Source organism: Paroedura picta, chromosome 7 (assembly GCF_049243985.1).
Source record: "Paroedura picta isolate Pp20150507F chromosome 7, Ppicta_v3.0, whole genome shotgun sequence".
Taxonomy (NCBI): Eukaryota; Metazoa; Chordata; class Lepidosauria; order Squamata; family Gekkonidae; genus Paroedura; species Paroedura picta.
Window position 1 is genome coordinate 75,376,456 of NC_135375.1, and position 13,545 is coordinate 75,390,000.

General features: G+C 37.5%; 1 protein-coding gene across 47 annotated transcripts in view; it reads right to left on the reverse strand.

Annotated features, from left to right (window-relative positions):
- PTPRD (protein tyrosine phosphatase receptor type D) overlaps positions 1-13,545 on the reverse strand; it is a 1,533,354-nt gene that overhangs the window by 18,042 nt on the left and 1,501,767 nt on the right. For all 47 annotated transcript variants that reach the window (XM_077344981.1, XM_077344985.1, XM_077344991.1 and 44 more), the window contains 3 exons: positions 3,606-3,891; positions 2,889-3,067; positions 1,709-1,835 (listed from right to left, as the gene is read on the reverse strand). In XM_077344981.1, coding sequence (XP_077201096.1) covers positions 1,709-1,835; positions 2,889-3,067; positions 3,606-3,891 — 592 coding nt within the window. The remainder of the gene's footprint in view (positions 1-1,708; positions 1,836-2,888; positions 3,068-3,605; positions 3,892-13,545) is intronic.

Below are 13,545 nucleotides of genomic sequence, written 5' to 3' on the forward strand. Positions count from 1 at the left end.
AAAATTAAAGCCCCTTAGCCTAAAGCTGAATATCAGAACACAAAAGGCTCACTCACAAACTATAGTGTTTTTATCTGTCTGGTAATGGAAATTATACTAAGGCACCTACCAACTGTAGCTTCTGATTATTTTGAATAATAACTTTTGTTAAACTGAAAACAGAATACAGAATTTAACTTACGCAATAACAATGAATACAATCTCTTATCTATTATTACAATATATATTACATGCCCTTGCCACTTGGAAAGAAGAACCTGGTTTGCAGGAATATTCTTAATCTATTATTATTAACAATACACATTATTGTTCAGCCTTAGTTGTTTTTCCAACTTTCTGCCTCAAAAGCCCTTTCAATATATGCATCTGCCATGGAAGCTCAGTGAATTATACCAGAGTCTAGGATGTGTTTTATCTTGCACACTCAAAGTTAAGCTAGGTTTGAACAGACCTATTGTGCCTCAATGGTGTGACTCTCAGACTCATTCCACTCACATTGGATAATGCACTTTCAATTTGCTTTTGCAGCTGGATTTTCTGTGCATAACACACATACAAACAGCAAATGAATTGGTAATCCTGGCTCTTGGTATACTGCTTCAGATTTCATGACTGAATGTTCTTCCATATACAATGTTTCATAAACATAGTTAACAGGAAAGGGGGAAGTTTTATCTTGTATCTTTTATAACTGAATTGCCTTGAGCTATGGGGAAAGGCAGTGGTATAAATATTTTAATAAATAAACAAATAAACAGATCTCTAACTCCAGTCTTCTCCCTGACATGCTACTTTTCTAGGGATTTTGGCAGGGGTCATTCAATCATCTAAGCACTCACATATGGTCTGAAATGGCATACTCAAGATGTTGGCTTACCACCTCTTTTGCTATAATGTTAATATTGGTTAGGCAGGAATATACTGAAGAATACAACTAGGGTTGAGCGCTTTGGTGTCCGAAGCAGCCGCTTGCACCACATCGTGGTGGGAGGGGGGGAGGTGCAGATGCCAAAGTGTCCAACCCTAAATGCAACTAATATTCTCTTATGGTTGTATATCAGAGAGGGAAGGTTTGTAATGATATAAAGCTCTCTTTCAACAAATGTAACCAATATTATCAATATTCCTCTTGAGGAACACTGACAAGTTAAAAACAACAACAATAACAACCAGCCTTCATATGTCAGGCCATGAGTCTTTCTTTATGTTATTATTGCAAAAGTTGGCCTGTTTGCTTGCAGGGTAAAAAGTAGGCTAAAAACCAAGTAATAAGGCAACGGTTTAAATTGTCTAAAACATTTCTGAAAAACAACCAACCTTCAGGATTCTTTGGAATATAGTCTGAAAACCACTGACTATTACAGTCATTTGGTCAATTTACACACATCATGGCAGCAAATGTATTTTATCTATGTTAAGGGCAGAGGTAACTGCAGATCCCTGGGACAAGTATCACTGGATGTATTGGTTTAATCAATGCAAATCTTGGTGCACATGGATAAGTAGCTGAACACTAACTTCCATTTGTGCTCTGCTTGATGAATATTTAAATGTCAACTGAAAATCCAGATATTGCCTGAGCCAACAGAAATGGGTCCAATAAATCAAAAGCCTTACTTCTCTTTGAATTTCTTATTAAGCAGAACTACAGTTTTCTACGGCAAATGCAGTTTTGACATTTCCTTTTTGAAATAGGCCTTGTACTTACTCTGCCCATTTCTCGTAGCTTAGTAAGCATGACTACGATGGTTGAATTGTGTTCCCAAAGCATCCTCCAGAAGTCTTCCGTTGTTTCTGCCAAAGGTCCCTGTGTAGCTATATAGGCTTTTTGTTGCCTATATATTTAAAAATAAGAGGACAGGCATTTACCAATCAAAGAATGACCAAGGCTTTCTTCTTGCACGTGAACATTCTGCTGTGACTCCATGCTAAGAAATGTACAGTTCTAAATTATTTATCACAAGCACATTAAAAACGTATTAAATATTGTTTAATCAAACCATAGCGTTTTTTATTTTTAGAAACTTGTTGAGAAAATGCCCCATTAAAATGTGATTTATGGCTTTATCTTATTTAAATTTTAATGCAACTCTAATAGCTCAATTTTGTGTGTCATAAAAAACACTTAGGCAACACTTAGGAGTGCAGCTCCATTTTGCATCCAAGGCTGACTGTCATACAGTCTAGTGAGTGTGTGACTTATAGCTCCAAAATACTTTATTAACTCTTTCAGTAGCATAATGATGTCGGCAAAAGTGATGAGATTCGTAGAGTTATAACTCAAAGGGCAGGAATGGTGTGGTTTGGTTTGTTTCCTGAAGTCTGACAACGAAAATGGCCATACTTTTCTTCTACAAGTAGTGATTGACCAATCTGTAACATGTATATTAATCCCATGCCACACATGCAATATATGTATGGTACCTTAAATAAACAGCCACTGTTGGTAATTGAGACACATTCACATGCAATCTGTTTGCGATGGCACTACCAGAACTAAAGCATTTTGTGATTTTTTAATAGGAAAATCAAGTTATTATGTTGTAATTTCCCATTTTCAGAATGAGAAGATTCCACAGAAGTGCAGCTTCTGGGAAAGGCCCCTTTTGGACATGTTTTTAAGCAGCATAGATGCTCCCACAGCACCTGCTCCTACCACATCTATGTGGTGATGTTGGAAGATCCAGGCTAGGATCCCTGGACACTGCATCATCACAGATATAGCAAGGAGCTACGGTCTGGACTCTTTCCATGTCTCTGTAGACATCTAAGACTACAGTGGCAACCACAATGTTGAAATGAGGGCCCTAAGCATTTGTCTATACAAAGAAATATAAAGAACCCATAAATACTTAACATTAATTGGCAAAACACAAACTATTGGGTACCTGTATCCATCGATAAAACTGGCATTGATATAATCGGAACCTTCTACCCCTCGGATAGGCTGCAAACATATCCGTGTGGATTCATATGGCATAATATTAACAAGGCGGTTTTTAAATTTATTACATGGAAGATTGGCACTGATGAATCTTGATGTGTGAGCTTTAGAGCTGGCTAGCCGCTACAGAAAACAAAGGAAAGAAAACACCATTTCATGAACTGATTTGACTATATCTTCTTATAAAGATGACAACCTGTCATTTCCAATTATCAGCTGCATGCTAAAATATATGCTTAGAATGTGCCTCTTATTGCAATGCTAAAGTGTTCTAACTGAAAATCTTCAAGTAAGTAAAAAATAGATCTGCTATTATTTATAATCTAGATTAGCATCCAGTAGCACTTTAGAGACCACTAAGATGTTTAGGGTCTGACCTTTTGAGAAACAAAGCTTCCTTTGGCAGGTATGAAACGTTTTGACTCACAAAAGTTCATACCTAGAAAACCATTTTGGTCTCTAAGGTACCACAGGACGCAAATCTAGCTGTTTTACTGCAGACCAACATGACACCCTCTGAAACTATTTAGAACCTATTACTGATCTTCTGCAGGGAAATCTACAAAAGCACATGCCATCCTAGTTCAGCTACTCAACAATTTAAAACCCACTCCCCATTTCCTACATAGCAATGACTGTGAGGAACCTCCATAAAAAGTACCTTAAATTCCAGTTCCATTCCTGTGACATTCTCTCCTGCTTCTATCTGTGTCAGCTTCTGAATATATGCATACAGGTTTCGGGCTGGCACTTCGGTATTTCCACATGTCACTGCTTCAAGCAGTGCATCATGGATGAAGATGTATTGGTCCTCTGTTTGAACCATGTAATTCCTCTGGGCTCTCATTAGAGTTACGTGGCCATAAATATCTACAGTCTTTTCATGTTTTATTCTCTCTAGCATGGCATCTATTACAATGAAACAGCCGGTCCTCCCAACTCCAGCACTAAAATAACAAAATAACAACAACAACACAAATTTGGCATAAAGGGTGGGAATGTTTTACATAAAAAAATTTTTTTTACATACTACCATGACATTTAATTTGAACAAACTTTACAATAATTCATAGTTATTCTGTTCTCTTAAAACACACTGGTCATTTTAATGGGATTTTTTAAAACACAAAACTATAGCTTACGGTGTCTTCATGTTTTGTTCCTGATGGGTAGGAACTGTTTCCCTGAGTTGAGCTGATCAGGTGAGAAAGGCCCATGCAATGGAGCACATGCATAGTATAAGTTCAGTGTATTGGAAAGCAGCACAACAGATCTATCCTGATTTTCTACATGAGTTCATGTACTTACGTTCACATTTCCTATGAAAATGTAACATTTGGATACCTTATGTGAATGATGGACGTGTTTGCAACATGTAGAGGTGTCTGGAAAGGTAGTGACACTCATGATCTACATAATGTGACAATTAAGAAACTGTTTCAGAATTATGACGGGTAAGAAGGAATTTGGGAAGTCTGGGATCAAATGAAACCTGAAGGTCAGAAGTTTTGAAATTATGCTCTAAGCAGAATAGTTTTGTTTTTTGAAAAATAATAGACAATTTGCAGAATCAAGTTTTAGATACTGGCTATGGAGCTCCCAAGTTCTTACTTATTTTCTAGACTCAACAGATTTGTGCTGCAGTGCTTCATCCTTATCACATAGAGCTCACTGGCCCATACTAGTAGTCTGCAAAGCAGCACACAAATGTCCTAAATAAATTATAAAATAAATGATAAACCACCATAGCAAGCTCTAAGGTCATATGTTAGCTTCTGATAGAGCTCTTATATATATTAAGTTTAGACCAACAGGTCTTACTGTGAACCAGCTCTGAATGCCACAAATATATACTGGACCTACACAGAGTTCTGATGATAAGCCAAGAATAGAAGGAAAATAACAGTTAGTATTGTTCCTCATCACTTGCAGATTTGTTTGAGCACTGCATTCAACTTCTATAGTTTTGTATTGCTTTATGAAGGTTACAGTGTAAGCCACTCTGAGCTGAAAGGGAGGGCCATATATATATAAATATATAATAAACAAACAAACTAGTTCTTGTGCTTGCTCAAGCAGCCATACAAGTGGACAGACTTCTTTGAATATTGATCCATTTCTCTTGACAGTATTTATGGGCAAGGGGTAAGCAAGCCATTTCTTAAAATACCTTCATTATATGGTCTCACCACAATCTGTCAAGAATGGCATAATTTGCTACTCCTAGATTATTTTTAAAAAATTAGACCTGACAATTAAGTTCTTGTTCAATTGTCGAACCTATATTTTTGCAAGAACCACTGAGTTCTCCTTAGCCATCTTGCCCTCATTGAGTTCATTAGGGAACTTATAACTTAAGTGAGAGAACCAGACTTCTTAAAGAAAATGGAAGTCTCTTTCATCTGGAAGAACAGAGCATGAAGCATGATGATAACAAGTGAACTGTACTGTGCTTCTTTCCCTTCATCACTCTTACACAATCAGCTAAAACCATGACATAACCAACATAGTTGAGAGCCATCTCCCCATTATCTAAGCTTTCACTGTCCTGCTTGCCAAGCACTGAGTGTATGTGTTAGGATATGCAAGATCTCTAGTGTGCATGATTCAAAAGCATATGAAGAATATCCTACAGGGGGCAGAATAAAGACTGAGCCAAAAATGTAGCCTAAATTTTGTATCAACTTCCATTAGCTCACATTACTCAAGCAAAATTGCTACCAAACTTTATCAGCTGGGGAGGAAAAAAACCCTTTCTATTTCAGCTAGCAATAAAGATGGCAATGTTTACAAGCCAAAAGACTATGCAAGCCATTAAACAAGCATGCCTAGTAGGAAATTGTTATTGCCTCAATGTTATTATTCATCCGGTTGAAACATTTGTTTTCAATATCGAAAAACACAACTGAGTCAGTCCTGTGAGCTGAAATATGCTTAATGTCCCATGATGTGATACAGCTACAGTATGCAGAAAAGGCAAATTAAGAGGCATTCGGGGGCCATTCCATACTGAAGTCATTGTGTGGATGAGCTTGAAGGTTGGCTTTTCTGATTAATTTGTTGCTGTTATAATGCCGACCCTTAACGGATACTTCACTGATCTGGCAAGGGAAGTCATTGTAATTACTAGATTTCACAGATCATTTATTTGGAACAGCAAAGATAGTAAAATATGGTCCAAAAATCATTTAGGACATGCTGACATATATCAGGGGATAATTTGATTGAATATTGCAATTTTGGATGTAGAGACTTGCATTTAAGTGGTATAAGTACACAAAGTAACTGTGATAAAAGAAAACCAAAAAAAAGAAAGAAAAAAGAATGCAGGTTTTCATGAAAAGGTTACTTGCCTAGAATACCCTCATGACAATTTTGATATGGAGAATATTGGCTAGGCTCTGTTTCATTCAAGACTTTAAAACCCTGCAATGAAGCAGGGATTTTATCTTTGATACTTTGTGAGTGAACATTTCCTATTCTTGCTTTCTGAAACTGCTACTTTCCCTTGTCTGAGCCAATTTTTGAGGACAAGAATGTTCCAAGCAACCGGAGACCATATATGCAATGCAATTATATCACAAACTAGAAATAAAGCCTGTTGCACAAAAAATTACAATAGGTTCTAGAAAACATTTGCTGGTAAGAGGCTATTGGCCAGGTGGGCTACTCCTGCACTATTCCACCCCCACCTCAGCCCACAGGTCACCCTTTGTCTCTGCCATTGCTCTACATCTCTAGACTATGAAGATCAGCTCTGCAGGAGAAATGGCTGCTTTGGAAGGTGGACTCCTGAAATACTGTACCATTTTGAGGCTCCACCTCCAAACTTCAGGGAATATTTCCAACCTGGGGTAGCCAGCCTCCAGGTATAAAAGCATGAAGACCATGAGAGCCAAATGTATAACAAAAGTTCAAAGTTTATTCTTAATAGTAAGAGCTTCAAAAAAAGCTTCCTTATTTTAATTTGCTTATAAAGGGTTCCATTCTGATTAGCGTATCTAGAATTAAACAGCTTCTGTTAACACTGCTTTCAAATCATAAATTTTCATGAGAATTGCCACTATATTTGCATTGAAATATACAAAGGAAAATATTTGGCAAGGCAGGGAGAAGAGGCATACATGGTTTGGCTGTGTCTTCCTTCCAGCAGCAAGGCCAGCCACAGTAGTATTATAAGTGAGAAGAGGCTTTTTTGTGGCTCTCTTGTCAGCTGACTCTATGTAGGTTGGGAAAGTTTTTCCCCCTCACATGTTCCCCTTGGAAGAGTGGCCACAGTGGCTGCTCCTCAGCATGACACAGACAGAGAAATGCATTCCTCATCTCAGTCAGTTAATGTTAGAAGTTACCTTTACAGAAGGCCTGAAGGGGTGCAGAATCCTGTGGGTTTGCAGAATTCTGCACCTGTGGGGGTGCAGCATCCTGAGCAAGGGCCCCAATTGACCCAATAGGAAAAAGGCAGTCCAGTTTTGTCAGCTGTTGTTGGCAAATCCCTCAGACTGCAGTGCATGTTGGTTGGTGAGCTAACCTTGATCACATTCCCTTTTATGTAGTATTAGTAGTAGTAGCAGCAGCAGCAGTATGATGGTGATGATTATATGGTTGCAAAACAACATATTTATGTCAAAACAGCTGAGAATAGGAACTATTCTGCTTAATGTGATGAAGCTTTCCAGTGATGTCATGCAGTGATGCAAGAAATTCAGATTCAAGTGAGGACAATTCTTTCTGTCCATGCTCTAAATAGGTGAACATTTTCTCCTCATTCTGCAATTCTCCTCAAAGAATCAATGAAACAGAAGTGACAATGTTTTCTTTTTTCTATTTAATCTTACAATATAATAATATTGCTATCAAATAACTGAGGACTGATCTTGAAAACAATGTTCTAATTATACAGTGTACTTGTTCACTCCTATGATCTCCCTAAAGAGCACTCGTGAACCCTTTATTATTTTCTCCCTATACCTCTCAAAGATGACTAGTAGGGAATTGCTATTGCCACAACGGTATCATTCATCCTATTCCAACATTTGTTTTCAATACTGAAAAACACAACTGAATCTGTCCTAGAAGCTAAAATATGTCATATGGTGTGATACAGCTACAATATGCAGAAAAAGGCACATTAAGAAGTGTTCATGGGATAATGCATATAGAAATCATTGTATGAATGAGCCTAAAGGTTAGCTTTTCTGATTAACACATACAGACAGCCAACCTGGTATTAAAGGACAGAATACAAGATTGGGAGATTCAGATTCAAACCCACATTCAACTACAAAGCCATTGCTAATTTTCAGCTTCCTATATTGCACAAGGTTGTTATAGAGGTAAATAGGAGAGCCTCTTGAGCTCCTAGAAGGCTGGAATGCTAATGTGATACATTAATAGTTGTGTCACTTGAATTGAGAGTTGGAGCTGGAGGGTACACTGCCATACTACCAGTATCTTGTGTATTGGTTCCCGGCCCCAACAGTGCTAGTTTTGCAGGCATGTTATTCCCTCATGCTGTGAAATCTTTTGTCAGCTAAGTGCATCGCATAGGTTGATAGTTAAAGAAAATTATCCTGGTGCTAGCTCAGTGGATTTCTTTTTCATTCACATAAATGAAATCAATAAGCTTAAATGCTTTAGCTCTCTGTTTGATGGTGGTGGTTGTTGCAATGATTCAGATCTGTAGAAAACTCCTTAGGAAGATACCTGAGCTTTCTAACAGGCAATATGATGTGAAATTAAAGTAGCTACAGATAATAAAATGCATTGTCATTTGTTTTATTTGGCAGAAGTGAATTGGATTTGTATTTTAAAACCATCTAAAGAAACCATTTTTTCCGAGACATACATATACATTCAGACAATATGAGAAGATCTGATGTATTTTGGATTGGGTTACATAAGTCAATCCTAGAGGTGACCATCGCATGGATCACCATGGCTAGGTGCTCCGGAGACAGATAGGGAGCTAGTAGCCTCACCTGGTGTAGGTGGAAAAACACTGTGTAGGCTACTCTTGTGACCTGCACCTCCATCGATAGGGAGTCATCAAGCACCACCCCCAGATTCCTGGTTGAGGGAGAGATGTTAAGCTGTACCCCTGCTAGGCTGTGTAAGCACGTTTCCTGATCTGGTCACTTCTACCCAGCCATAGGACTGCTGTCTTGGAAAGGTTGCATTTCAGATGACTCTGCTCAAACTATCCAGCCAGGGTTTCCAAACATCTGGTGAATGTTTCTGGGGGAGAGTGTGAGCAGCCTCTCATTAGGAAATAGAGCTGGGTGTCATACACATATCAATTTAGTTTATTAATTTAAAATTTATTGTGTATTGGAATTTGATATGTATTTCATAATTCTTTAATCTACCAGGTTACCAAAAACAGGCGCGAAATTCAAAGTTATGAATGAATGAATGAATGAATGAATGAATGAATTAATTAATTAATTATTAGGAAAGGATTTGAGACTAAAAAGCTGATACTGTAATGCTGCTATATAGATCAAAGGTGCGTACTCATTTGGAATGCTATGCACAGTACTGGTCACCATATCTCCAAATGGACACTGCAGAGCTAGGAAAAGTACAGAGAAGGGTAACCAAGATGAATAGGTGGTTGGAACACCTAATTTTACACTAGACTCACCAGTGGGAACTAATTGCATCTAATAGAAGAGTTGGGCAAGAATACACAGTGGGTTTTACTGTTGCGAGTTATGGTTACCAGATTTCCTCTAGGATAAACAGGTATGCATAATAATGGTACACGGTAAAAGTAAAGACAGGTGTAATAGATTACTCTGATTTGGTCCTCCATTTTTAATGAAAAGACCAAAATGCAATTTATATGTTTATATTTAGAGGCAAAACTGTAAGTGCAGTTTCAAACATCATGGTCACTATTCCCATGTCAATAAATGTCTCTATGAATAGACGTTCATATAATTTGGACAATGGTGTCCGGGAAACCAGTTATTTTAAGAAGTTTCTTAAGACTGTTTCTAATAACCAGGAATGATGTGAACACCTATATAAGCAGCTAATCATTGAGAAAATTACCTAGTAGGTTTGACATCCTTGAGAAACTGATGCCACAAGTGTAGCATATAAATCGGGCATAAGAATCCAATTAGTAAAGAAACTCGAAATCTACATTACCTTCAGTATAGGCCAACAGATCTGGCATGATCATGGAAAAATTAATACTCAGTTATGTAGAATGATCCATCCTCTACAGAATTCTTAAAGCAAATTTAAACATTTCATTGACAATTTAAATATGTCAGCATACTAGAATCCATGCAGGTCCAGGGCTGCTTTCTAATGGCATACTTGATAAATGACTGATTAATAAAGAGCCAGAGCTCTGTTCCTGAGAAATTCAGAAGATCCTAATGGTGCTCTACTGCTCCTATATGAATAGCAACGGTATAATATTATGGTGGCATTTCAATCTGAGTCTGTCATTCAGACTTCAAATCCTTGCCATGCCACTGACCCTGAAGAAATCACTAGGGCTTTGACCCAGCTGAAGCTGAACACTTCTAAGGAAGTGGGCGAGATTTAATTAACTTACCATACACATCTACCTTGCCCCTGCCATCTTTAAAGGGATAGTTACAAATTCAGAGGCTGGAGATGGGAAACATATATAAACCAATATCAATAGGAGTACGTGAAAAGTAAAGTAATCCCTCCTTTCCATTGCTCTGTTCATTACAAATTACTGTGGTTTCTCACTAAGAACCAGCAGGCTGGATAGCTGTAAAACCAAGGGTCAATTTATTTCTCAGTTGTAAAACTTGGCATCCTTCAACCTGTCTCCAGTTTCAGTTTAATATACCTCAGAGAGCTGTGGATAGAGGGGGTACAGATTTTGTATGCTGCCCTTAGCTCCTCGGAGGGAAAGCAAGATAAAAATGTAATAAATGATTCTTCCCTATTTCTTGTAGGTTACCACAATTTCTTTTACTCCAAAAATAAAACACAGTCAAACCACTAATCTATCTACCTCAATATTTATTTATTTATTTTATACTCCAGCGTGCAAATCTATAAATTGATGATTAAGGAAGCTGCAAGCTATTTTCTACTCCCTGACTTTCTCCTAGCTCTGCTACCTTGTGGGTTAATGTGTGTTTTTGATGTTTCACAAGAGACAAGCCCTATATATAGACAGATCATTGGACCATCTAACTCATATTCTCTAACACACCTTTTAACCTGTAAACAAGTTCACAGGCACCAATTCTCAGATGTCTTTTTCCTGTTCTGTTACCTAACATCTTTTATTTGGAGTTGCAAGGACTAAACCTGGGACCTCATGCAAAATACATTGCTCTATTTCTGATATATATTCTCCACCAACATGAAGTTTTGTCCTTGCAGTAACACAAGATATGTGTTGCTGAAACAACTAAATTACACATGAAAGACAGTTTCAGCAGCATTGGGAGTGTTGCTACAATGAATTACATCAGCTGCAACAGTAATACAATCAGATTTTAAATGTTAAGAAAAACCACAATTCAAGATTTGGTTGGAAAGAATAAATGGGGAGAAAAAATCAAGTTAATGATGATTATTGTTTTTTTTTAAAAAGGAAAAAAATATTCAAGAAATTGTACACTGATTGGAAAGCCTTCTTACAAAGATAACAGGTCTATTTTTACAGCCAGATTTTCATTTTGGAGGGCATGTGAAATGCTTTTCAAACAAAGGAAGGCTTTCATGGTGATTACTTTAGATCAAAATACAGGCTGGTTCAAGAGCAGCCAAAGAGGTTAAGCAGCCAAAATTGATGAAATGCATTCTGGTGTTCTTCGTGTCTGTGGCTATTTGAGAATACACTGTAGGTACAGCTGGGAAATCTCACAGATACCCTTGTCCAGATCTCAGCTATTAGAGTTATAAAAATATTTTCACATTTCCTGCAGATGGCTAGATTCTTTTCTTTGCTCGTAATTTTAATTCAGAATTCATTACGGACAGCTGTTGGCTCTGATAGAAACTAATTGCTCTTTTACTAGATTCAGCTGTGAGCAGCCAAGCTTCCTTTCCCTTACAGCGTATATATAAACACTGGCAGGAAAAAATTAACTAAATACATGTGGATAAAATGAGTCATTGAGAATACTGATCAAATAATATGTCAAACTATAATGCAAGTCAAAAGAAATTTAGGACTTGCAGGGTGTGATAAATATCTGGATATAAAGATCAATGCTGATGATAAGCTAAAGAACAGTATTCCTATTTCATTATAACACACACAGAGCTGTATTATAATAAGTGGTCAGTTCAGCCAAGTGAATGATTATCAATTCACCAGCAAGATATTCAGCATAAATTATATACAGCAAAGCAGGTTTCTATGTGAGAACAGGGAAAATCAGCAAAAATCACTTTGACGAATCATGAAAAGGTTTTCCTGATTATTGTAGCATGTTTCTCTGTAAAAAGAGTTCTCAAAATTTTGTGTTTACATGGACAAAAACAATCTAATCAGCATAAAGGTGGAAAATTTCTAACAATTAGACCTATTTCTTTTAGAGTGGTTTACAGTGCTACTAACCCATGCATTGTCCATAAAGAAATTTCTTTCATTTGTATTATAAAGTCATGGTTTTTTGTCTTACAAATTTCTCCTTCCACATGTTACTTTAAAATGATGTTTTAAAGGTACGGCAAAAGTTTGTAATATATATTAAAATGTAAAATAGAATCGTGGAATTGGAAGGGATCTCGAGGGTCATTTAGTCCAACCCCCTGCACAATGCAGGCAACTCACAACTACTTGTCCACCCACTGTGACCCCAATCTGATCCTAGTTGATGACCCCCCTCTCCAAAAACCAGAATCCTAGGCCAGTTTGTCATGGAGGAAATTTGCCTTCCATCCCCAAAGAGGCAAGCATTTCCCTGGACATGAAATAAAGGTCCACAACAGCCAAATACTGACATCAAAAGGAACTAATACCCAAGCACTTCTTAAAATTATTATTATTATTATTATCATCATCAATAATAATAATAATAATAATAATAATAATAATAATAATAATAATAATAATAATAATATTTCTATCCTGCTACTTCCGAAAAAGCTTCTGGTGGGTTACACAGGTGCATAAAAACTCCAATAAAATAACCCCTAAAAATCCTCTATAAAATGCACATCAATCCATACAAATCCATACAGACCAAGATATAGCGATATTGGTTGGTCTGGCTCTCTTTCTCTGCTCTTCCCAGCCCAACTCCTCCTATGTTCCTTTTTCACGACTGCTTAGGAGTTCTCTAAAAGGTAAAGGTAAAGGTATCTCCTGTGCAAGCACTGAGTCATGTCTGACCCTTGGGGTGACGCCCTCCAGGGTGGCCTTGCCAGTGCCTTCCTCAGTCATTACCATTCTACCCCTCAGCAAGCTAGGTACTCATTTTACCGACCTCGGAAGGATGGAAGGCTGAGTCAACCTTGAGCTGGCTGCTGGGATCTAACTCCCAACCCCATGGGCAGACAGCATTTCTGCTGCTTACCACTCTGCGCCACAAGAGGCTCTAGCCCACTGGATGTATTTAGAGCTTGTCAGGCTCAACGTCTCAATT